This window comes from Salmo salar, chromosome ssa21 (assembly GCF_905237065.1).
Source record: "Salmo salar chromosome ssa21, Ssal_v3.1, whole genome shotgun sequence".
Taxonomy (NCBI): Eukaryota; Metazoa; Chordata; class Actinopteri; order Salmoniformes; family Salmonidae; genus Salmo; species Salmo salar.
In genome coordinates this window covers 22,317,448-22,342,399 of record NC_059462.1, presented here as the reverse complement: position 1 = coordinate 22,342,399, position 24,952 = coordinate 22,317,448, and the positions used below count along the sequence as shown (strand labels likewise).

At 43.6% G+C, this 24,952-nt stretch overlaps 1 protein-coding gene across 5 annotated transcripts in view; it reads left to right on the top strand.

The window, feature by feature from the left end:
• Nucleotides 1-24,952, top strand: part of kdm6a (lysine (K)-specific demethylase 6A) — a 104,309-nt gene that overhangs the window by 16,727 nt on the left and 62,630 nt on the right. Inside the window, exons 6-7 of one of the 5 annotated variants that reach the window (XM_014164461.2) lie at nucleotides 4,655-4,720; nucleotides 9,231-9,351. In XM_014164461.2, coding sequence (XP_014019936.2) covers nucleotides 4,655-4,720; nucleotides 9,231-9,351 — 187 coding nt within the window. Of the gene's footprint in view, nucleotides 1-4,654; nucleotides 4,721-8,582; nucleotides 8,807-9,230; nucleotides 9,352-14,896; nucleotides 15,038-24,952 lie in introns of those variants that run through there. The other 4 variants (XM_014164463.2, XM_014164466.2, XM_014164464.2 and 1 more) reach the window with 4 other exon arrangements.

The window sequence follows — 24,952 nt, the reverse complement described above, 5'->3', positions numbered from 1 at the left end:
CTCAAGAGGAGGGTGGACAAACAAAAACCCACAAATTCTGACAAACTCTAAGCATTGATTATGCAAGAATGGGCTGCCATCAGTCAGGATGTGGCCCAGAAGTTAATTGACAGCATGCCAGGGCGGATTGCAGAGGTCTTGAAAAAGAAGGCTCAACACTGCAGATATTGACTCTTTCCATCAACTTCATGTAATTGTCAATAAAAGCCGTTGATACTTATGAAATGCTTGTAATTATACTTCAGTGTTCCATAGTAACATCTGACAGAAATATCTAAAGACACTGAAAGCAACAAACTTTGTGGAAATTAATATTTGTGTCATTCTCAAAACTTTTTGCCACGACTGTACATGCTCAAGTTATGGTCATGAAAAGGTTAAAGTGGGGAGAGGAAGAGGATGTAGTGTGATATGTTGGGGTCATAGTGTGTGTGTGGGGGTGTATTTCTCTGCAAACGAACACACTGACATGCACACACACTCAGTCTTGACAGGGATGGCTTGGTTTTGTGCTGTCGATGCGCGCACACACTGCAGTGGGTGCTCTGTGTGTGTAATCCAGTTCACGGTCGTCGTTGTCTCCCACTGCTAAAGCTGGTATTTAACCCCCTAAAGTCGATTTGAATTTAAGTTTCATAACAAAACATTTTTTAAGCTAAGCTAGAGGATTGGGTGCGTCTCAATCTGCCAGTGTCGCACTTTGCATCTGCGGGTGAAAGGTCTTCTCACGAAAACGTCTGTAGCGTTCGAATGGTTTGACCTACGATCAACCACTCTATGGAACGGGGAGATTCTCACGAACATGATGGTGTTCTCCGTTTTGTTCTATTGCGCCCAGAAGTCACAGGACTTGTCTGAAGGTAACCAGTACCGGTAAAAAAAATTATGGAAGTATGAATGTAGTTTTGTGCCTTCCCCCCAAAAAAGAGGTTAAATGTTTGGGGGGGGAAAGTGTGTACAGTACAGTACGTACGTACAGTACATTCGGAAAGTATTCAAACCCCTTGAATATTTCCACATTTTGTTACATTACATCCTTATTCTTAAATTGATTAAATAAAAAATGTTCCTCATCAATCTACACGCAAAACCCCATAATGACAAAGTGAAAACATGTTTTTAGAAATTGTAAAAATAAAAAGATTTCCTTATTTACATAAGTATTTTCAGACCCTTTGCTATGAAACTCGAAGTTGAGCTCAGGTGCATCCTGTTTCCATTGATCATCCTTGAGATGTTTCTATAACTTGGAGTCCACCTGTAGTAAATTCAATTGATTGGACATGATTTGGAAAGGTACACACATTGTCACACATTGTCAATAAGGTCCCACAGTTGTCAGCAAAAACCAAGTCATGAGGTTGAAGGAATTATCCGTAAAGCTCTGAGACAGGATTGTGTCGAGGCACAGATCTGGGGAAGGGTACCCAAACATTTCTGCAGCATTGAAGTTCCCCAAGAACACAGTGGCCTCCATCATTCTTAAATGGAAGAAGTTTGGCACCACTTAGACTCTTCTTAGAGCTGGCCGCCCAGCCAAACTGTGTAATCGGGGGAGAAGGGCCTTGGTTAGGGAGGTGACCAAGAACCTGATGGTCACTCTGACAGAGCTCCAGAGTTCCTCTGTGGAGATGGGAGAACCTTCCAAAAGGACAACCATCTCTGCAGCACTCCACCAATCAGGCCTTTATGGTAGAGTGGCCAGACAGAAGCCACTCCTCAGTAAAAGGCACATGACAGCCGCTTGGAGTTTGTCAAAGGGCACCTGAAGACTCTCATGAGAAACGAGATTCTCTGGTCTGATGAAAGCAAGATTGAACTCATTGGCCTGAATGCCAAGCGTCACGTCTGGAGGACACCTGACACCAACCTACGGTGAAACGTGGTGGCAGCATAATGGTTTGGGGATGTTTTTCAGCGGCAGGAACTGGGAGACTAGTCAGAAGTGAGGGAAAGATGAAGGGAGCAAAGTACAGAGAGATCCTTGATGAAAACCTGCTCTAGAGCGCTCAGGACCTCTAGACATGGGTGAAGGTTCACCTTCCAACAGTACAACGACCTTAAGCACATAGCCAAGACAACGCAGGAGTGGCTTCGGGACCAGTCTATGAATGTCCTTCAGTGGCAAAGCCAGAGCCCGGACATTTCTGGAGATAACTGAAAATAGCTGTGCAGTTACAGTCCCCATCCAACCTGACAGAGCTTGAGAGGATCTGCAGAGAAGAATGGAAGAAAGTCCCCAAATACAGGTGTGCCAAGCTTGTAGCGTTATATCCAAGAAGACTCAAGGCTGTAGTTGCTGCCAAAGGTGCGTCGACAAAGTACTAAGTAAAGGGTCTGAATACTTATGTAAATGTGATATTTCAGTTGTTTGTTTTTAATAAATTTGCCAAAATGTCCAAAAAACTGTTTTTGCTTTGTCATTATGTGGTATTGTGTGTAGATTGATGAGGGGGAAAAACATTTAATCAATTTTAGAAGAAGGCTGTAACGTAACAAAATGTGGGAAAAGTCAAGGGGTCTGAATACTTTCCGAGTGCACTCTCTCTCTCTGTGTGTGCATACATATACACACTCTATTGGTCAAAAGTTTCGACACAGCTACCTAAGGGTTCTTCTTTATTTTTACTATTTTGTACATTGTAGAATAATTGTGAAGATATCAACACTATGAAATAACACAAATGCTATCATGTAGTAACCAAAAAAGTGTCAAACAAATCAAAATGTGTTTTTTATATTTGAGCTTCTTCAAATAGCCACCCTTTGCCTTGATGACAGCTTTGCACACTCTTGGCATTTTCTCAACCAGCTTCTCCTGGATGCTTTTCCAACAGTCTTGAAGGAGTTAAAGAAATGCACATGCAGAGATCATCCGTTTACCCACACCACATCTCACAAAGACACAGCGGTTGGAACCAAAAATCTCCAATTTGTACTCTAGACCAAAGGACAGATTTCCACTGTTCTAATGTCCATTTCTTGTGTTTCTTGGCCCAAGCAAGTCTCTTCTTCTTATTGGTGTCTTTTAGTAGTGATTTCGTTGCAGTAACTCAACCATGAAGAACTGATTCACACAGTCTCCTCTGAACAGTTGATGTTGAGATGTCTGTTACTTGAACTCTGTGTAGCATTCATTTGGACTGTAATTTCTGAGGCTGTTAACTCTAATGAACTTATCCTCTGTAGCAGAGGTAACTTTGGGTCTTCCTTTACTGTGGTGGTCCTCATGAGAGCCAGTTTCATCATAGAGCTCAATGATTTTTGCGACTGCACTTTTCTGGATTGACTGACCTTCATGTCTTAAAGTAATGATGGGCTGTCGTTTCTCTTTGCTTTTTTGAGCTGTTCTTGCCATAATATGGACTTGGTCTTTTACCAAAGAGGGCGATCTTCTGTATACCATCTCTACCTTGTCACAACACAATTGATTGACTCAAACGCATTAAGAAGGAAAGAAATTCCACAAATGAACTTTTAACAATGCACACCTGTTAATTGAAATGCATTCCAGGTGACTACCTCATGAAGCTGGTTGAGAGAATGCCAAGAGTATGCAAAGCTGTTATCAAGGCAAACGGTGGCTATTTGAAGAATCTCAAATATAAAATATATTTTGATTTAACATTTTTTTGTTTACTACATGATTCCAAAAGTGTTATTTCATAGTTTTGATGTCTTCACTATTATTATACAATGTAGAAAATAGTAAAAATAAAAACTCTTGAATGAGGTGTTCTAAAACTTTTTAACTGGTACTGTGTGTGATATATTTTGTTTTATTTAACTAGGCAATTCAGTTAAGAACAAATTCTTATTTACAATGAAAGCCTAACCCAGATGACGCTGGGCAAATTGTGCCCGCCCTATTTGACTCCCAATCACGGCTGGATGTGATAAAGCCTGGATTTGAACCAGGTACTGTAGTGATGCCTCTTGCACTGAGATGCAGTGCCTTAGACCGCTGCGCCACTCGGGAGCCCATATATATATCACGGCTGGATGTGATAAATAAATATATATAATAAATAATAAATATATATAATAAATAAAATATATATATATATATATATATATATATATATAAAATATTTCCTAGATTTGACAGACACTTCAAAACCTTGTTTCTTACGACTTTCTTTTACTGTCCTTTTTGCCATTTATGAATGAGTTATTCAATGCGTTTCTATGGCTTTAGTGGTAATGGCCAAAATCAATATTTTATTCCAATTTTATTTTATATTATACCTAAAGTTGACTTAAAATTCAAAATCAGATAGCTAAATGATCCATAGTATGACCCTTCTTTAAAACCATTCCAGATGTCAGTTTAGCACCCCCCTCCCCCAACGTCTTAGACTAAGGGATTAAAACTATGGTTTTGGAGAGAGAGAATATGCACTGGTTTTTCCATTTTCAAGCAGCTAGAAAACAGTAGGAGAGGTGCCACTATAAATTACTAACTGAATAATTCAAATCACAAAAGTGATTTCCTACATTGCACCAGAGGAGTAGTAACTAAATTCCCTCCCTCCCCATATACCTGTGATGGGGAATGTATTACTGTACTTGGGTCCTTGTTGAGTAAGTGCTTTGCTGAGGCTGTGTAGTGCTGCTAGGTGTCTGTGGCATTGCCTGATATTGACTACTGTAGGTCCCCTTTCTCCCTGTCTAGGCCAGTGCAGCCCCCCTCAACAGAGGCCCAGGCAGGACAGAGAAGGTAGGCCCCCTCTATTAGTTTCCATAGGGAGTAATACTGCGAGGAGGTGTCTTTGATGCAACTGGCTGTCATCTTGTATCTAAATGTTGTCTAGGCAGTCATTATGCATCTACATGTTAGTTATTTTATCAAGAATAATGCAGCTAATGTTACTGCCATGATTAGGAGCCATATTGGATCTAAATGTTATAAAGCCAACAGTCAAGCCATCCGATCAGGTTATTTTCCATTTATGTTTTGCTTTTCTCCAAAAAGTATTGTTGGTAATGGGCAATGCACTGGCTGCCTGAGTTTTAGATCTAAGGTTCTTCTATTGGGTTTTAAATGCATGTCAGACATACTTTTAATTTATGTACCCAGTAGGTCCCTCAGGTCCTCTGGCACTGGCCTTTTAACTATCCCAAAACCTAGGACTAAGAGGCATGGAGAGGCATAGCCTGCCAGAGAACCCGAGGGGGGCTGAAACTGGGCACATTTAAGAGATCTTAAAACACATCTTTTTAGCTGTACTTTTCCTTAGTGTTTTTTAGTTTGTCCTTTTTGTTTTTTATCTTATGTTTGTTAAGTAATACAAATGTCAGCATTTATTTTCATTGTTTAAATTTTTTCCCCCCTGTAAAGCACATTGCGTTGCATTCCACATCTGAAGTGTGCTGTATAAATAAAGCTTGATTTAATGATTTAGATTGCATTGGGGGAGCCATCCATTAGCAATGTATACCACGAGCATGATGAGATGCTTAGGCCTTATTAAAAAGAAATGTGCTTTGCATCGGTCAACTCCAGCCATTCCATTAGCTTGTGAGGCATTCATCTATAACAGTAAATAGATACTTGCACACTTTTGAATGCTCCATTGTTTTAAGTGCAACTTTTTTGACCAGGAGATGTTTTTCAGTCTGGATGGGTGTACACAAGCTAGCCTACTTCTGAGCTGTGTTCGTCTACAACACCAACCCTAGTTCTGGTCCTTGCCTCCCCTGTCTTCTCCCCTGCCTTGACCTTGAGTGCCTCCAGTGCTGTCAGCCTGCCAAGTTTACATACACTACATGACCAAAAGTATGTGGACACCTGCTCTTCGAACATCACATTCCAAAATCATGGGCATTAATATAGAGTTGGTTCCCCCTTTGCTGCTATAACAGCCTCCACTCCTTCTGGGAAGGCTTTCCAGTAGATGTTGGAACATTGCTGTGGGGGACTTGCTTCCATTCAGCCACGAGCGTTAGTGAGGTCAGGCACTGATGTTGGGCAATTAGGCCAGGCTTGCAGTCTGCGTTCCAATTCATCCCAAAGGTGTCCGATGGAGTCAAGTTCTTCCACACCAACTTTGACCAACCATTTCTGTATGGACCTCGTTTTGTGCATGGGGACATTGTCATGCTGAAACAGAAAAGAGCCTTCCCCAGGCTTGTATGCGGCTGCTTACCATGAAGCTCCCGACGAACAGTTGTGCTGACGTTTCTTCCAGTGTTGCAACCAAGGACAGACGATTTTTACGAGCTACACGCTTCAGCACTCGGCGGTACCGTTCTATGAGCTTGTGTGGCCTACCACTTCGTGGCTGAGCCGTTGTTGCTCCTAGACATTTTCACTTCACAATAACAGCACTTACAGTTGACCAGCAGCTCTAGCAGGGCAGAAATTTGATGAATTGACTTGTTGGAAATCACTGAACAGTACCAGTCAAATGTTTGGACACACCTACTCATTCAAGGGTTTTTCTTTATTTTTCAAATTTTCTACATTTGAATCATTTAGTAACCAAAATTGTTAAAAACATCAGAATATATTTACAATTTTTCAAAGTAGCCACCGTTTGCCTTGATGACAGCTTTGCACACGATTGGCATTCTCTCAACCAGCTTCAAGAGGAATGCTTTGGGATGGGATGGCGTATCGCTGCAGGATGCTGTGGTAGCCATGCTGGTTAAGTGTGCCTTGAATTCTAAATAAATCACTGATGGTGTCACCAACAAATCACCCCTACACCATCACACCACCACCTCCATCCTTCATGGTGGGAACCACACATGCGCAGATCATCCGTTCACCTCTGCGTCTCATAAAGACACGGCGGTTGGAACCAAAAGTCTCAAATTTCGACTCCTCAGACCAAAGGACAGATTTCCACCGTTCTAATGCCCATTGCTCGTGTTTCTTGGCCCAAGCAAGTCTCTTCTTCTTATTGGTGTCCTTTTAGTAGTGGTTTCTTTGCAGCAATTTGACCATGACCTGATTCACACAGTCTCCTCTGAACAGTTGATGTTGAGATGTGTCTGTTACTGGAACTCTGAAGCTTTTTTTGGGCTACAATCTGAGGCTGGTAACTCTAATGAACTTATCCTCTGCGGCAGAGGTAACTCTGGTTCGTCCTTTCCTGTGATGGTCCTCATGAGAGCCAGTTTCATCATGGCGCTTGATGGTTTTTGCGACTGCATTTGAAGAAACTTTAAAAGTTCTTCACCTTTTCCGGATTGACTGACCTTCATGTCTTAGAGAAATGACAGTCCATCATTATTTTATGCTTATTTGAGCTGTTCTTGCCATAATACGGACTTGGTCTTTTACCAAATAGGGATATCTTCTGTGTACCTACCTTGTCACAACACAACTGATTGGCTCAAACGCATTAAGAAGGAAAGAAATTCCACCAATTGACTTTTAAGAAGGCACACCTGTTAATTGAAATGCATTCCAGGTGACTACCTCATGAAGCTGGTTGAGAGAATGCCAAGAGGCATAGGGTGGCTACTTTGAAGAATCTAAAATACAAAATATATTTTGATTTGTTCAACACTTTTTTGGTTACTACATGATTCCATATGCGTTTCATAGTTTTGATGTCTTTACTATTTTTCTACAATGTAGAAAATAGTAAAAATAAAGAAAAACACTTGAATGAGTAGGTGTGTCCAAACTTTTGACTGGTACTGTATATAGTATAGCCCTTCTCTCTCCCAGGGGAAGGGAGTTCCACATGGGGGGAGGGGGGCTACAGAGAAGCGGGTCATTTGGGTTTCTCCCTCAATGTAGGACATGTTGCATCACCAGCTAGAGACTTCAGAGGAATTCAGAGCTGAAAGATGTAATGTTACCTCATAGGGCCAGTGCAGTGGTCACCAATGGAGATCGGGGGAAAAACTTAGTTACAGATCGGGATATTATTTTTGAAGATATATCGTATTGTTTTGACAATATATCAAAATTATTTTTGCGCTAGTTGACTGTACCTGCACCAATTTTTTTTCAGCCCTTTTATTGCCATAACTGATCAAAAGTAGTTCTCTCTCTTATCTCTCTGCAGCAGACATGGTGAGCAATATGTTTGGAACATCAAATCGCAATAAAATCACAGTATCGAATTGCAATTATAATTTTTTTTTTTAACTAGGCAAGTCAGTTAAGAACAAATCATTTTTTACAATGACGTCCTACCCCTGCCAAACCCAGACGACGATGGGCCAATTGTGCGCAGCCCTGTGTATGGCAATACATGCTGTATCGGCACCAAAGTATAGTGATAATGTCGTATCGTTAGTTCCCTGGGAATTCCCAGTCCTAGTCACCAACATTGTTCCTGGAGAGCTACGGGGCTAGAGCAGGGGGTTATATTGCCTACGTCAGATTCATAATACAACACGACTTTGTCACTAATAGCTTAACTCTGGTATAATTGGGGTTCAGTCAGAGAACACTTGGTATTGTTTAGTGTTCTGCCTCATATCTGTCTGTCCTGTAGAAAGTATTCTCTGTTAGCTTGTCTGCCGTTTGCTCTGTGTCTCTGCCAATCTGTTCCAGCCTAGAGAAGCTGGAGCGCCTAGCTCTCTGGAGGGAACAAATGAACGAGAGCGGGAGGAAGGAAGGATTGGAACAGGGATAGGAGGGGGAGAGAGGCCAATGGGTTCAGAGTGCTTTGCTTCAGCACAGCAGCGCGTGTGTGTGTGTGTGCGCGTGCGTGCGTGCGAGCGAGCGAGCAGTGCACAGGCAGCCTCAGCAGTGAGATCAGTGTTTCTACTGTAGTCTCTCTTGCTGTGGCAGACCTCCGTGGTGACATACGATAGCCTTTGTTTTCACAACCGCACTGTGAGTGGATTTATTTGTGTACGTTGTTATAGTTGGTGTTTATTTGTAGGATATGTGTATAGGGAAGGGGTGGAGCAGTAGAGTGGAGTATGTTTGTTTTGTAGCCTATATGGGGTGTCTAATTTGTTTTTGTTTTATATCGTGGTGGTTGTGCGTGGGGGGTAATTTTGGTGACCGCGGTGCTTGCTCTTCTGCTCTTTCACTCACACTCACACAATTCAGGGATGCTCTAGCAATCAGAATCAACAGTCCTTTAGTTCTTTGCCATAGCTACTCGCTCTATTTTTATCCCAGGAAAAAAAGCACCCTCAGGTTATTTCCACACATTTTTGCTTTTGTGAATTAAAGTATTTTTTTTAAATGTGTCGTGTTTTGTTCCACCCTATGTTTAACCCTCTCCTCCTGTGTCTCTGTGTGTGTGCAGGGCGATAAAAGCGTTTCAGGAAGTGCTCTATATTGACCCCAGTTTCTCCCGAGCCACGGAGATCCACATGAGACTGGGCCTCATGTTTAAAGGCAACACAGATTATGAGTCAAGTCTAAAGGTATGTACTGCTAATACTGCTACTATTAGTACTACTGTTATTAGTACAACTGTTTCTACTACTACTATTAGTACTACTGCTGCTACTACAATAACTATTACAGCACAGTATAAGCCTAGGTATGTAGCATAGCTAGTACTGTACACACCCCTATGGACATTGCCTGCACACACAGCAGCCCTCCAGGACCAGGAGTGACCTAGTGCCCCAGTCCCTTGTGGCTCAGTTGGTAGAGCATGTCCTTTGCAATGCCAGGGTTGTGGGTTTGATTCCCCACATGGGACCAGTATGAAAAAAGTATGAAAATGTATGCACTCACTACTGTAAGTCACTCTGGATAAGAGCGTCTGCTAATTGACTGAAATGTAATGTAAATATCAACAGGTCCCGTCCTCGGTAACTAATGGGGTTAGCAGCCTCTCTTCTACCTGTTCAAAACAGGTCCTTTATGACCCTACGGTAAAATATGAGACAGGCTATCTTCCCTGCTGGATTAAGTGTGAGAATAGTGTGTTGTTTGGTGGGTGTGTAGGCCTGTGTTGTGCCATTGACACCATAAGCCAGGGTGGCTCTCTGTTTCTATTCCCTTGTGAATGTATACTTTTGTTTTGTCCAGACCAGACAGAGAAATGCACACACCAACCTGAGGGCTTCTGACTCAGACAGTGTCGGAGCTGCCATACATTTGATAGGTGTTGAAAGGTGCTCTTATTCCCAGTAGAGCTCATAGAAGGGTTAGCTGTAGTAGTCTGTCTGCTTTTGACTGTTTCTGAGTACTTTTACAGCCAGCCTGGCTGTAACTATGGGTTTGCATGCAGTATATTTGCTAATGGTCATAGTCCTGAGGGATCTGTCCAAATAAGGCCACTTCAGCTGCAGCTTTCCCTCCCAGCTTGTTGAATTCCATCACCCTAGACAGTAGTGTTGTCACGATACCCGTATCGCGATACTACAATAGCAGATTTTCCTTGGCAATAAAAAAACAACAAGAAGCAGACTTATCTCTATGGCCTTTTAGCCTACTTTTGTAAAATATGATGTGCTATAGCTTGCAAATGAATCAAATGTGACTGGGTGACGACCTAAGGCATTTTATTTTCCAACATTTTCTAACATTATGAATGTTTTCTTCAAGAAATATAGTCCGCTTCATGTTTTGTTCCCTTTGCTTTGTTTCCCAGTACTAGATTGTGACTTACTGTAAATACCTGTTGTAGCTTCACTACATAGCTGGGTTGGCTGTGGATGGATACACATGTTTGTGTCTGATTCATGTGCTACTGAAAGAGGTCAGAGGAGCCATGTTCTCTCTGAAGTCCCAGACCTAGGGCAGCAACAGCACTATGTCTGGGAGTAAAGGGATACTTTGGGATTTTTCAAACTATTTTCCCGAAGTCCGATGAACTTGTGTATAAAAATGTTATGTCTCTGTGTCCAGTATGAAGGAAGTTAGCATGCTAGCAAATATCCATAGACTAGCATTGGCTCGCAAAACTACCTCTAACTTCCTTATACTGGACACCGAGACATAAAAATGGTATCCACGATAGGGTTGGGTGTTGTCCAGATTTTGATACATTCATAACTTTTCTGTACCATACCAGGGTATACTGTATTACTGAATGTGCACACAAGGGGCGCTATTTCCAAAATATATAATTTCATTTTTTTTATGCACAAAACTGTTTACGCAACAGGGATCCTGATCCAGTACGGGACTGAATGTCTCTGCTGTAACCAAAGAAGCTTGATCTTGACATCTAGCAAGTTAGCAGACCGAATGCATAGCTGGAGCCCTGAGCTGGATATAATTTGACAAATCTTAGATTTCTTATAGTTCTATTGAACTATCTATACTGAACAAAAATATAAACGCAAAGATTTTTACTAAGTTATAGTTCATATAAGGAAATCAGTCAATTGAAATAAATAAATTAGGCCCTATGTATTTCACATAACTGGGCAGGGGCGCAGCCATAGGCCCACCCACATGGGAGGCAGGCCCAGCCAATCAGAATGAGTTTCCCCCGACATAAAGGCTTTATTACAGACAGAAAAACATATCTAAAATGATGTTGGAGGCAGCTTATGGTAGGGAAATGAACATTAAATTCTCTGGCAAAAACTCTGGTGGACATTCCTACCAATTGCACGCTCCCTCAACTTGAGACAACTGTGACATTGTGTTGTGTGACAAAATGACACATTTTAGAGTCCTTTTATTGACCCCAGCACAAGATGCACCTGTGTAATGATCATGCTGTTTATTCTGTTTATTCAGTTTCTTGATATGCCACACCTGTCAAGTGGATGGATTATCTTGGCAAAGGAGAAATGTTCACTAACAAGGATGTAAACAAATGTGTGCACATAAGTTCAGTGAAATAAGCTTTTTGTGTGTGTGAAACATTTCTGGTCATGAAACATGGGTCCAACACTTTACATGTTGCGTTTTATATTTTTGTTCAGTGTATATATAAAATACACGTCTTAAAATGTAGACCAATCGATTGGTCGAAAGAACAGACAACTCAGTTGACATTGATTTTATTTATTTATTTGGGGACTAAGCTGTCCCTTACTAAAAAATTATCTTCGGTGACAGAGGCAGTCGTCTGTTCTTTCGACCAAATGATTGATTGAACATTTTAAACGGGTATTTTTCCATATATAGACGCATCGTATGTGCTTTAATCAAATCAACTATATGCACTGAGCTTGTCTGATGCTATAAGCACACTGTTTGATTCGATTGTGCCGATCTCAGACTTGCTGTTTTGTGTAAAAAAAATAATAATGAAAAATAAAATAAATGACCAGCGAGTGACTGTGACTAGGACCCGTAGTCCCTCTCTCATACCTGCTGCAGCGACCACCACAGAACATCAACAGTGTTTATCGTGTTGCTGAAGCGGCAACATAATTACAATCATTTCTGACGGTAAAGTTCTGTTACCAAAATCCCTCGTTTGTTTAGGAAAAACATTCCCTTTTCCCTTAACCTTTGCTCTCTTTACGTGACATGTGTATGCATCGATAGGGCCGGACCATAGCATATTATAATCACATTAATAAATTGGTTATAACAAACTCTGAACACCGTAACACGTGACAGCAAAATGGATGCAGAGGACGTGACAAATGAACATGAAACGGGGCTTGTTTACTGGTTGCTCAGAAGTTAAAGGGAGAGTCAGATGTGTGGAATAAATTTGACTAGTTGTGGAAAATACTGGAGATCAAGTGAGAGAAGGTAAGGAGCTGCTTGCATAATATGTGTCCCAAACAGGTGCTGTTAGATTACAATATCATTTTCCTGACCATTTTTGGAACAATGTAAACAACATTAAATACATTTAGCGTACAAGAGTTTTTTTGTTTTGGTTTAACCTTTATTACAGCAAAGACTAAAAACAATTGCATGAATTTGTGAATGCAATTGCCGAAATGGAACGGTTGATTTATTGTTTACGCTAATTATTCAAGGGTCGTTTTGATGTTGTCCGATTTAGGCATGGCTCGCAGTCAACGTTCCAATTCATCCCAAAGGTGTTCGATGGGGTTGAGGTCAGGGCTCTGTGCAGGCCAGTCATGTTCTTCCACACTGATCTTGACAAACCATTTCTGTATGGATCTCGCTTTGTGCACGGGAGCATTGTCATGCTGAAATAGGAAAGGGCCTTCCTCAATCTGTTGCCTCAAAGTTGGAAGCACAGAATCATCTAGAATGTCATTTTATTATTCACATACACATGGTTAGCAGATGTTAATGCGAGTGTAGCGAAATGCTTGTGTGCTGTGGCGTTAAGATTTTCCTTCAATTGAACTAAGGGGTGTAACCTGAACCATGAAAAACAGCCCCAGACCATTATTCCTCCACCACACTTTACAGTTGGCACCATACAGTGGGGCAGGTAGCGTTCTCCTGGCGTCCGCCAAACCCAGAGTCATCCGTCAGACTGACAGATGGTGAAGCGTGATTCATCACTCCAGAGAATGCGTTTCCACTGCTCCAGAGTCCAATGGCGGGGAGCTTTACACCACTCCAACCGACGCTTGGCATTGCGCATGGTGATCTTAGGCTTGTGTGCGGCTGCTCGGCCATGGAAACCCATTTTTATGAAACTCCCGATGAACAGTTCTTGTGCGGACGTTGTCTCCAGAGGCAGTTTGGAACTCTGTAGTGAGTGTTGCAACCGAGGACAGGCAATTTGTACGCGTTACACACTTCAGCGGTCCCATTCTGTGAGCTTGTGTGGCCTACCACTTTGCGGCTGAGCCGGTGTTGCTCCTAGACGTTTCCACTTCACAATATCATCTATCTATCTAAAATCATACTGTCGGTATACGGTATATTGCTGAAGCTCATGCAAACTAGCCGCTTGCGAAAAGCACTCATTACATCACATCTGTGATCTCAATCTTGCTAGCTCCTATTTGTGCCTTTTCCTCTATTCCAAAGTAACGTTGTATACATACAGACATGTTAAGCTCCAACATTGGTACATTGTGGGAGGCAACCCTTTTTGTCTTGAGAGACTAGGAGCCATGGGGAGATTGTACCCAGGATGGGTTCTCTCAGACTGGTGAGATGGGCCGGGATGGACACCCTTCCCTGGGAGAGGAGGGGAAAGAGCCAGGTGTCTAGTGTTTCTGGTCCTGCACTGGCTCGCCCTTGATTGGCTGCTGACTGTGTGTGTGTACAAGAAGCAGTATTGAACTGAACAGGCTGCACACGTGCTGCACGTCCTCCCTTGCCTTAGTCACACACACTCCCCACTGAGCTCTACGGCACCCTGCCAGCCACACAGGCGTGCACACACACACACTGGCCCAGTTATCTATGGAGAGGAGGAGGCGGTGTGAGCAGAGAGAGAGAAAATAATAGGGTGGGGAGGAGAGATGGAGAGGGTATGAGTAGAGGGAAAAGAGGGATGAGAAGAAGGGAGGCTGAGTGATGAGCGTGTAAAGGAGGGGAGAGAGAAGGGAGGGGTGGAGACCTCAACGCATACGGCCATAGCGACAATTACTTTTCCTCCTTCCTGACAGCGGGGGGAGGAGGGAGGAAGGCAGTGGTAAGTTTGCTGGATGGAGAAAAGGCGTAGCCATAGTAACAGTTTAGAAATGCTGTTAGTATTTTCATGTAAAAGGAATCAATGAGCCAACCTATGGAAACACTCAGCCATTTTGCATAGAATTTATGTCTTGCCAGTTACCAACAGCTGTTACTGTACCTACAACACACACCTACCCCACAATGTAAGCTGTGAGAGAGGCAGAACAAGAGAGTCAGAGGGAGGATGAGAGTAATTGACCGGTGCATATTAGTCGGGTGATGAGAATCCTCCTTCCTGTGTGACCATAGAGAAGATTCTCAGCTGGAGGAGAGCGAGGGGGGGGGGGAGGAAGAGGAGAGAGGGTGTCTGCCTGCCTGCCTGGAGTTATCGTCATCTCTCTCTATTGCAGCCGTCTGCTCAATAGGAATCAGTGACACAGAGAACGGAGAGAGCGAGAGAGAGAGAAGGGGGGGGGAAAGGCAAGCTGACAATCCTGCTGCATTATCTGCCTGGTAGTGGAGTGATAGAGAGCTATAGAGGGAGGGAAAGGGAGAGAAGAAGAGGGCTGCTGGAGGATGAAATGGCGTTTAAGGGAGTTCCTGCACCGCACAAAAGGCTTGGCATGTATGGTAATGTATTGCGTTTGTTTGTATTTGATGTGGTGGTATATTCTCGATGTGTGTGTTATTGATTAGGTGTGTGTGGCTTTGAAGATATGTGTGTGTTTGACCCAGTTAAATCTCCCACTCCTCTGTTGGTGTGTGTGTGTGTGTGTGTGTGTGTGTGTGTGTGTGTGTGTGTGTGTGTGTGTGTGTGTGTGTGTGTGTGTGTGTGTGTGTGTGTGTGTGTGTGTGTGTGTGTGTGTGTGTGTGTGTGTTAGTTAGCAGTGGCTCAGTCCCTGCCAGCCCTAACTGAGGCGAGAGAGGGAGGTTGGCTGAGCTGCCCTGATTTTTTATATCTGACATTGACCGCTTCTGCTGCAAGGCCGATGATTCTTAACTGTGTGTGACACCTTATGTTTATTTTAGACCGCCGCCTCTGTCTGCAGCACCATGTTATGATGAGTTGTTGTGCCTGGTCTTGCTGCAGGAGCTTTGATTTGGGTTACATTCTCTTGCCTCCATTTTCTAGTGTTGCGTTACCAGTAGAGACTAAAAGTTAGTGTATGCGTATGGTACAGTATGTCCTTTCTAATGCAGTAAGCGATGCTCTGTAGATGTGTCCTAGTCACAGGCTGGTGAGATGGCGAGAAGACAGGACACTGATGCAAATCAAATAGTAGTCACATGTGCTGAATACAACCGGTGTAGACCTTACAGTGAAATGCTTACTTAGTAGCCCCTAAACAACAACCAACAAGCAGTTTTAAAAAATACAGATAAGAAATAAAAGTAACAAGTAATTAAAGAGCAGCAGTAAAATAACAATAGCGAGACTATGTACAGGAGGGTACCGGTACAGGATCAATGTGCGGGGCACCGGTTATTTGAGGTAATATGTACATGTAGGTAGAGTTATTAAAGTGACTATGCATAGATGATAACAACAGAGAGTAGCAGTGGTGTAAAAGAGGGGGGGCAATGCAAATAGTCTGGGTAGCCATTTGACTAGATGTTCAGGAGTCTTATGGCTTTGGGGTAGAAGCTGTTTAGAAGCGTCTTGGACCTAGACTTGGCGCTCCGGTACCGCTAGCCGTGCGGTAGCAGAGAGAACAGTCTATGACTAGGGTGGCTGGAGTCTTTGACAATTTTTCAAATCAAATCAAATGTATTTATATAGCCCTTCGTACATCAGCTGATATCTCAAAGTGCTGTACAGAAACCCAGCCTAAAACCCCAAACAACAAGCAATGCATGTGAAAGAAGCACGGTGGCTAGGAAAAACTCCCTAGGAAAAACTCCCTAGAAAGGACAAAAACCTAGGAAGAAACCTAGAGAGGAACCAGGCTATGAGGGGTGGCCAGTCCTCTTCTGGCTGTGCAGGGTGGATATTATAACAGAACATGGTCAAGATGTTAAAATGTTCATAAATGACCAGCATGGTCAAATAATAATAATCATAGTAGTTGTCGAGGGTGCAACAAGCACGTCCGGTGAACAGGTCAGGGTTCCATAGCCGCAGGCAGAACAGTTGAAACTGGAGCAGCAGCACGGCCAGGTGGACTGGGGACAGCAAGGAGTCATCATACCAGGTAGTCCTGAGGCATGGTCCTAGGGCTCAGGTCCTCCGAGAGAAAGACAGAAAGAGAGAATTAGAGAGAGCATATTTAAATTCACACAGGACACCGGATAAGACAAGAGAAATACTCCAGATGTAACAGACTGACCCTAGCCCCCCGACACATAAACTACTGCCGCATAAATACTGGAGGCTGAGACAGGAGGGATCAGAAGACACTGTGGCCCCATCCGATGATACCCCCAGACAGGGCCAAACAGGCAGGATATAACCCCACCCACTTTGCCAAAGCACCGCCCCCACACCACTAGAGGGATGTCTCCAACCACCAACTTACCGTCCTAAGACAAGGCCGAATATAGCCCACAACGAACTCCGCCATGGCACAACCCAAGGGGGGGCGCCAACCCAGACAGGAAGACCACGTCAGTGACTCAACCCACTCAAGTGACGCACCCCTCCCATGGACGGCATGGAAGAACACCAGTAAGCCAGTGACTCAGCCCCTTTAAAAGGGTTAGAGGCAGAGAATCCCAGTGGAAAGAGGGGAACCGGCAAGGCAGAGACAGCAAGGGCGGTTCGTTGCTCCAGCCTTTCCGTTCACCTTCACACTCCTGGGCCAGACTATACTTAATCATAGGACCTACTGAAGAGATAAGTCTTCAGTAAAGACTTAAAGGTTGAGACTGAGTCTGCGTCTCTCACATTGGTAGGCAGACCATTCCATAAAAATTGAGCTCTATAGGAGAAAGCCCTACCTCCAGCCGTTTGCTTAGAAATTCTAGGGACAATTAGGAGGCCTGCATCTTGTGGCCGTAGCGTACGTGTAGGTATGTACGGCAGGACCAAATCGGAAAGATGGGTAGGAGCAAGCTCATGTAATGCTTTGTAGGTTAGCAGTAAAACCTTGAAATCAGCCCTTGCCTTAACAGGAAGCCAGTGTAGGGAGGCTAGCACTGGAGTAATATGATCAATTTTTTTGGTTCTAGTCAGGATTCTAGCAGCCGTATATCGCACTAACTGAAGTTTGTTTAGTGCTTTATCCGGGTAGCTGGAAAGTAGAGCATTGCAGTAGTCCAGCCTAGAAGTAACAAAAGCATGGATTAATTTTTCTGCGTCATTTTTGGACAGAAAGTTTCAGATTTTTGCAATGTTACGTAGATGGAAAAAAGCTGTCCTTGAAACAGTCTTGATATGTTCTTCAAAAGAGAGATCAGGGTCCAGAGTAACGCCGAGGTCCTTCACAGTTTTATTTGAGACGACTGTACAACCATCCAGATTAATTGTCAGATTCAACAGAAGATCTCTTTGTTTCTTGGGACCTAGAACAAGCATCTCTGTTTTGTCCGAGTTTAAAAGTAGAAAGTTTGCAGCCATCCACTTCTTTATGTCTGAAACACAGGCTTCTAGCGAGGGCAATTTTGGGGCTTCACCATGTTTCATTGAAATGTACAGCTGTGTGTCGTCCGCATAGCAGTGAAATTTAACATTATGTTTTCGAATGACATCCCCAAGAGGTAAAATATATAGTGAAAACAATAGTGGTCCTAAAACGGAACCTTGAGGAACACCGAAATTTACAATTGATTTGTCAGAGGACAAACCATTCACAGAGACAAACTGATATCTTTCCGACAGATAAGATCTAAACCAGACCAGAACTTGTCCATGTAGACCAATTTGGGTTTCCAATCTCTCCAAAAGAATGTGGTGATCGATGGTATCAAAAGCGGTACTAAGATCTAGGAGCACGAGGACAGATGCAGAGCCTCGGTCTGACGTCATTGAAAGGTCATTTACCACCTTCACAAGTGCAGTCTCAGTGCTATGATGGGGTCTAAAACCAGACTGAAGCGTTTCGTATACATTGTTTGTCTTCAGGAAGGCAGTGAGTTGCTGTGCAACAGCTTTTTCAAATTTTTTTTGAGAGGAATGGAAGATTCGATATAGGCCGATAGTTTTTTATAATTTCTGGGTCAAGATTCGGCTTTTTCAAGAGAGGCTTTATTACTGCCACTTTTAGTGAGCTTGGTACACATCCGGTGGATAGAGAGCCGTTTATTATGTTCAACATAGGAGGGCCAAGCAGAGGAAGCAGCTCTTTCAGTAGTTTAGTTGGAATAGGGTCCAGTATGCAGCTTGAGGGTTTGGAGGCCATGATTATTTTCATCATTGTGTCAAGAGATATAGTACTAAAACACTTTAGTATCTCCCTTGATCCTAGGTCCTGGCAGAGTTGTGTAGACTCAGGACAATGGAGCTTTGGAGGAATACCCAGATTTAAAGAGGAGTCCGTAATTTGCTTTGTAATTTTTAGGGCCTCCCTCTGACACCCACTAGTATAGAGGTCCTGGATGGCAAGGAGCTTGGCCCCAGTGATGTACTGGGCCGTTCGCACTACCTTCTGTAGTGCCTTGCGGTCGGAGGCCGAGCAGTTGCCATACCAGGCAGTGATGCAACCGGCCAGGATACTCTCGATGGTGCAGCTGTAGAACCTTTTGAGGATCTGAGGACCTATGCCAAAACTTTTCAGTCTCCTGAGGGGGAATAGGTTTTGTCGTGCCCTCTTCACGACTGTCATTGTGTGCTTGGACCATGTTAGTTTGTTGGTGATGTGGACACCAAGGAACATGAAGCTCTCAACCTGCTCCACTGCAGCCCCATCGACGAGAATGGAGGTGTGCTCGGTCCTCTTTTTCCTGTAGTCCACAATCATCTCCTTTGTCTTGATCACTTTGAGGGAGATGTTGTTGTCCTGGCTCCAGACGGCCAGGTCTCTGACCTCCTCCCTATAGGCTGTCTCGTCATTGTCGGTGATCAGGCCTACCACTATTGTGTCATCGGCAAACTTAATGATGGTGTTGGAGTCGTGCCTGGCCGTGTAGTCATGAGTGAACAGGGAGTACAGGAGGGGGCTGAGCACGCACCCCAGAGGGGCCCCTGTGTTGAGGATCAACGTGGTGGATGTGTTGTTACCTACCCTTACCACCTGGGGGTGGCCCGTCAGGAAGGCCAGGATCCAGTTGCAGAGGGAGGTGTTTAGTCCCAGGGTCCTTAGCTTATTGATGAACTTTGGGGGCACTATGGTGTTGAACCCTGAGCTGTAGTCAATTAATAGCATTCTCACATAGGTGTTATTTTTGTCCAGGTGGGTAAAGGGCAGTGTGGAGTGCAACAGAGATTGCATCATCTGTGGATCAGTTGGGGCGGTATGCAAATTGGAGTGGGTCTAGGGTTTCTGGGATAATGGTGTTGTGAGCCATGACCAACCTTTCAAAGCACTTCATGGCTTCAGACGTGAGTGCTACGGGTCGGTAGTCATTTAGGTAGGTTACCTTATTGTTTTTGGGCACAGGCACTATGGTGGTCTGCTTTAAACATGTTGGTATTACAGACTAGGACAAGGAGAGGTTGTAAATGTCAGTGAAGACACTTGCCAGTTGGTCAGCGCATGCTCGGAGTGCATGTGCTGGTAATCCCTCTGGCCCTGCGGCCTTGTGAATGTTGACCTGTTTAAAGTAGAGGTCGACCGATTTATGATTTTTCAATACCGATTATTGGAGGACCAAAAAAGCCGATACCGATTAATCGGCTGGTTTTTATTTTATAATTTTTTTAGCTTTTATTGTAATAATGACAATTACATCTATACTGAATGAACACTTTTATTTTAACTTAATATAATACATCAATAAAATCAATTTTGCCTCAAATAAATAATGAAACATGTTCAATTTGGTTTAATTAATGCAAAAACAAAGTGTTGGAGAAGAAAGTAAAAGTGCATTATGTGCCATGTAAAAAAGCTAACGTTTAAGTTCCTTGCTCAGAACATGAGAACATATGAAAGCTGGTGGTTCCTTTTAACATGAGTCTTCAATATTCCCAGGTAAGAAGTTTTAGGTTGTAGTTATTATAGGAATTATAGGACTATTTCTCTCTATACCATTTGTATTTCATATATTTTTGACTATTGGATGTTCTTATAGGCACTTTAGTATTGCCAGTGTAACAGTATTGCTTCCGTCCCTCTCCTCGCCCGTACCTGGGCACGAACCAGGAACACATCGACAACAGCCACCCTCGAAGCATCGTTACCCATCGCTCCACAAAAGCCACGGCCCTTGCAGTGCAACGGGAACACCTACTTCAAGGTCTCAGAGCGAGTTATGTCACCGATTGAAACGCTATTAGCGCGCACCACGCTAACTAGCTAGCTATTTCACATCGGTTCCACCAGCCTAATCTCGGGAGTTGATAGGTTTGAAGTCATAAACAGCTCATTGCTTGAAGCACAGCGAAGAGCTGCTGGCAAACGCACGAAAGTGCTGTTTGAATGGATGCTTACGAGCCTGCTGCTGCCTACCACCGCTCAGTCAGACTGCTCTATCAAATCATAGACTTAATTATAACATAATAACACACAGAAATATGAGCCTTTGGTCATTATTATGGTCAAATCCGGAAACTATCATTTCGGATTTTTAATATTTATTCTTTCAGTGAAATACGGAACCGTTCCGTATTTTATCTAACGGGTGGCATCCATAAGTCTAAATATTCCTGTTACATTGCACAACCTTCAATGTTATGTCATAATTACATAAGATTCTGGCAAATTAGTTTGCAACGAGCCAGGCGGCCCAAACTGTTGCATATACCCTGACTTTGCGTTCAATGAACGCAAGAGAAGTGACACAATTTCCCTAGTTTAATATTTCCTGCTAACCTGGATTTCTTTGAACAAAATCTGCAGGTTTAAAAAAATATACTTCTGTGTATTGATTTTAAGAAAGGCATTGATGTTTATGGTTAGGTACATTCATGCAACAATTGTGCTTTTTTTTGCATATGCGCTTTTGTTAAGTCATCCCCCGTTTGGCGAAATTGGTCTTCACACAGTTCGCAACGAGCCAGGCGGCCCAAACTGCTGCGTATAGCCTGACTCTGTTGCACAGAACGCAAGAGAAGTGACACAATTTCCATAGTTAAAAGAAATTCATGTTAGCAGGCAATATTAACTAAATATACAGGTTTAAAAATATATACTTGTGTATTGATTTTAAGAAAGGTGTTGATGTTTGTGGTTAGGTACACATTGGTGCAACGACAGTGCTTTTTTTGCGAATGCGCTTGTTAAATATCCGTTTGGCGAAGTAGGCTATGATTCAATGATAAATTGACAGGCACCGCATCGATTATATGCAACGCAGGACAAGCTAGATAAACTAGTAATATCATCAACCATGTGTAGTTAACTAGTGATTATGTTAAGATTGATTGTTTTTTATAAGATACGTTAAATGCTAGCTAGCACCTTACCTTGACTCCTTGCTGCAATCGCATAACAGGTAGTCAGCCTGCCACGCAGTCTCCTCGTGGAGTGCAATGTAATCAGCCATGATCGGTGTCCAAAAATGCCGATTACCGATTTGTTATGAAAACTTGAAATCGGCCCTAATTAATCCACCATTCCGATTAATCGGTCAACCTCTAGTTTAAAGGTCTTACTCACATCGGCGGCGGTGAGCGTGATCACACAGTCTCCCGGAACAGCTGGTGCTCTCATGCATGTTTCAGTGCTATTTGCCTCGAAGCGAGCATAGAAGTAGTTTAGCTCATCTGGTAGGCTCGTGTCACTGGGCTGCTCTCGGCTGTGCTTCCCTTTGGAGTCTGTAATGGTTTGTAAGCCCTGTCACATCTGACGAGTGTCAGAGCCGGTGTAGTACGATTCGATCTTAGTCCTGTATTGATGCTTTGCCTGTTTTGATGGTTCATCGGAGGGCATAGCAGGATTTCTTATAAGCTTCCGGGTTAGAGTCCAGCTCCTTGAAATCGGCAGCTCTAGCCTTTAGCTCAGTGCGGATGTTGCATGTAATCCATGGCTTCTGGTTGGGGTATGTACATATGGTCACTGTGGGGACGATGCACTTATTGATAAAGCCGGTGACTGATGTGGTGTACTCCTCAATGCCATCGGAGGAATCCCGGAACATATTCCAGTCTGTGCTAGCAAAACAGTCCTGTAGCTTAGCATCTGCTTCATCTGACCACTTTTTATTGATCTAGTCGCTGGTGCTTCCTGCTTTAAGTTTAGCTTGTAAGCAGGAATCAGGAGGCTAGAATTATGGTCAGATTTGCCAAATGGAGGGCGAGGGAGAGCTTTATGCGTCTGTGTGGAGTAAAGGTGGTACAGAGTTTTTTATTTTGTATCTTTTTTTAATTAGTTATTTTTTTTCTCTGGTTGCATTTAACATGCTGATAGAAATGAGGTGAAACGGATTTAAGTTTCCCTGCATTAAAGTCCCAGGCTACTAGGAGCGCCGCCTCTGGGAGAGTGCAGCCCATTCAATGCTGTCTTAGTGCCAGCCTCTGACTGAGGTGGTATGTAAACATCTACGAAAAATACAGATGAAAACTCTCGAGGTAGATAGTGTGGTCTATTGCTTATCATGAGATACTCTACCTCAGGCGAGCAGTAGCTCAAGACTTCCTTAGATATCGTGCACCAGCTGTTATTTACAAAAATACATTGTCCGCCGCCCCTTGTCTTACCAGACGCCGTTGCCCTATCCTGCCTGTACAGCGTATAACCAGCCAGCTGTATGTTGATAGTGTCATCATTCAGCCACGACTCCGTGAAGCATAAGATGTTACAATTTTGAATGTCCCGTTGGTAGCTTAGTCTTGCGCGTAGGTCATCTATTTTATTCTCCAAAGATTTCACGTTTGCTAGCAGAATGGAAGGATGTGGGTGTTTATTCGATCGCCTACGAATTCTCAGAAGGCAGCCCGCCCTTTGGCCCCTTTTTCTCCGCCTCCTCTTCACGGGGATCTGTGCCTGTTCCTGAGAAAGCAGTATATCGTTTGCGTCGGGCTCGTCAGACTCATTAAAGGAAAAAAAGGATGCCAGTCCGTGGTGAGTAATCCCAGTCCTGATGTCCAGAATTTATTTCCGGTCATAAGAGACGGTAGCAGCAACATTGTACAAAATACGTTTCAAAAAATGATGCAAATAAATGAACAAAAAAACACAATCGGTTGGGGACACGTAAAACATCAGTCTTCTTCTCCGGCGCCATTTTTCTGCATGCTGCAGAAGTGTGTTATTTAACTATTTGTTTAGGCATTATAGTCATGGTGTATTTGTATAGGGGGATTATGCCATGGCCTTTATAGTGCTGCTGGCTGTTCTGTCTTTACTCCTTTACTTGTGCTGGAGAACTACAGTATGTGCAGGTTCTTGTTCCAGCCCAGCACTAACATCTGATGCCTAATGAAGGTTGTGATGAATCAGGTGTGTTAGTTAAAGCTGGGCTGGAACAAAAGCCTGTAGCTCTCCAAGACCAGGGTTGATGGCTTGAGGTCCAGATCATGTCTTCCTTCACATGCTTCCTGAAATGGCACTAAGGGCTGCAGCCACCAGAACAAGCAACTGAAACCAATAGAGACTACATGTTGAGACTGGGGCCTGCTGCCTGCCTCAGGTACAGGAGGGGGAGCTACTGCTCTTAACCAGCTGGCTGGACTGACTGACTGGTTGACTAGACTGTCTCCTGCAGATGGCTTTCTGCTTGGCTGACTAGCAGGGATTATTAGTTGGGATTGGGCCGTTTGTTGCTGAGGTGTCAGACAGGGCAGGATGAGGATCAAAGTGAAAGATTCAAATCTGCATCCTGTCCCAAAGCAATGAGTGTGGACTTGGCTTCCCTACTGGAAAGCTTGGTGGCCCTGAACTACCACCTGGCTCTGTGTTCTGGGTTAATCTCTCTGAGAGCCCTGGGTGGGGTTAACGGTTAGCCACAAGTTAACATTTGCAGTAGCATCCAGGCTAAACTCCCATCCGCCAAGCGTGAGCATTAGTGTCCAGGCTGTTCCTGAGTCCTGTCATCTGTGACAGACAGACAGTTACTACTGTAGGAAGAGGGAGGATTAAGTCTGTCCTTCCAAGGATGAATAGAAGGAATGTTCGCTTGGATAAGATGAATGGACATATGATGTGGTGAGATGAAGGATCGGAGGAGGATGAGGACATTCTGCAGGTCGCCTCTGTTATCCCCCTCCCCTTCTCTGTTTCTCTCCTCCTCTCTGTCATGTTGCTGCAGTGTAATGGGGTCGTTGATGCTGAGTTGAGGTGTGTGTTTAAAGGGCTGCTTTCTGCTGCAGTGAAAGACTGCTGCTCTGCTATGTCTGCTCCTGGTGTGTCTGTCTGAGTGACTAGCCTCCCCTTCACCTGGTGGGTGCACATCTGAAGAGACTGGATAGGTAAACATTATATGTCGAGGAGCCCTCTGGAAGGTTAGGTGAGGCTATCGCAATATTGGTTACACCTATCCAGTCTCATTCAGATTTACAAACGCTAGACT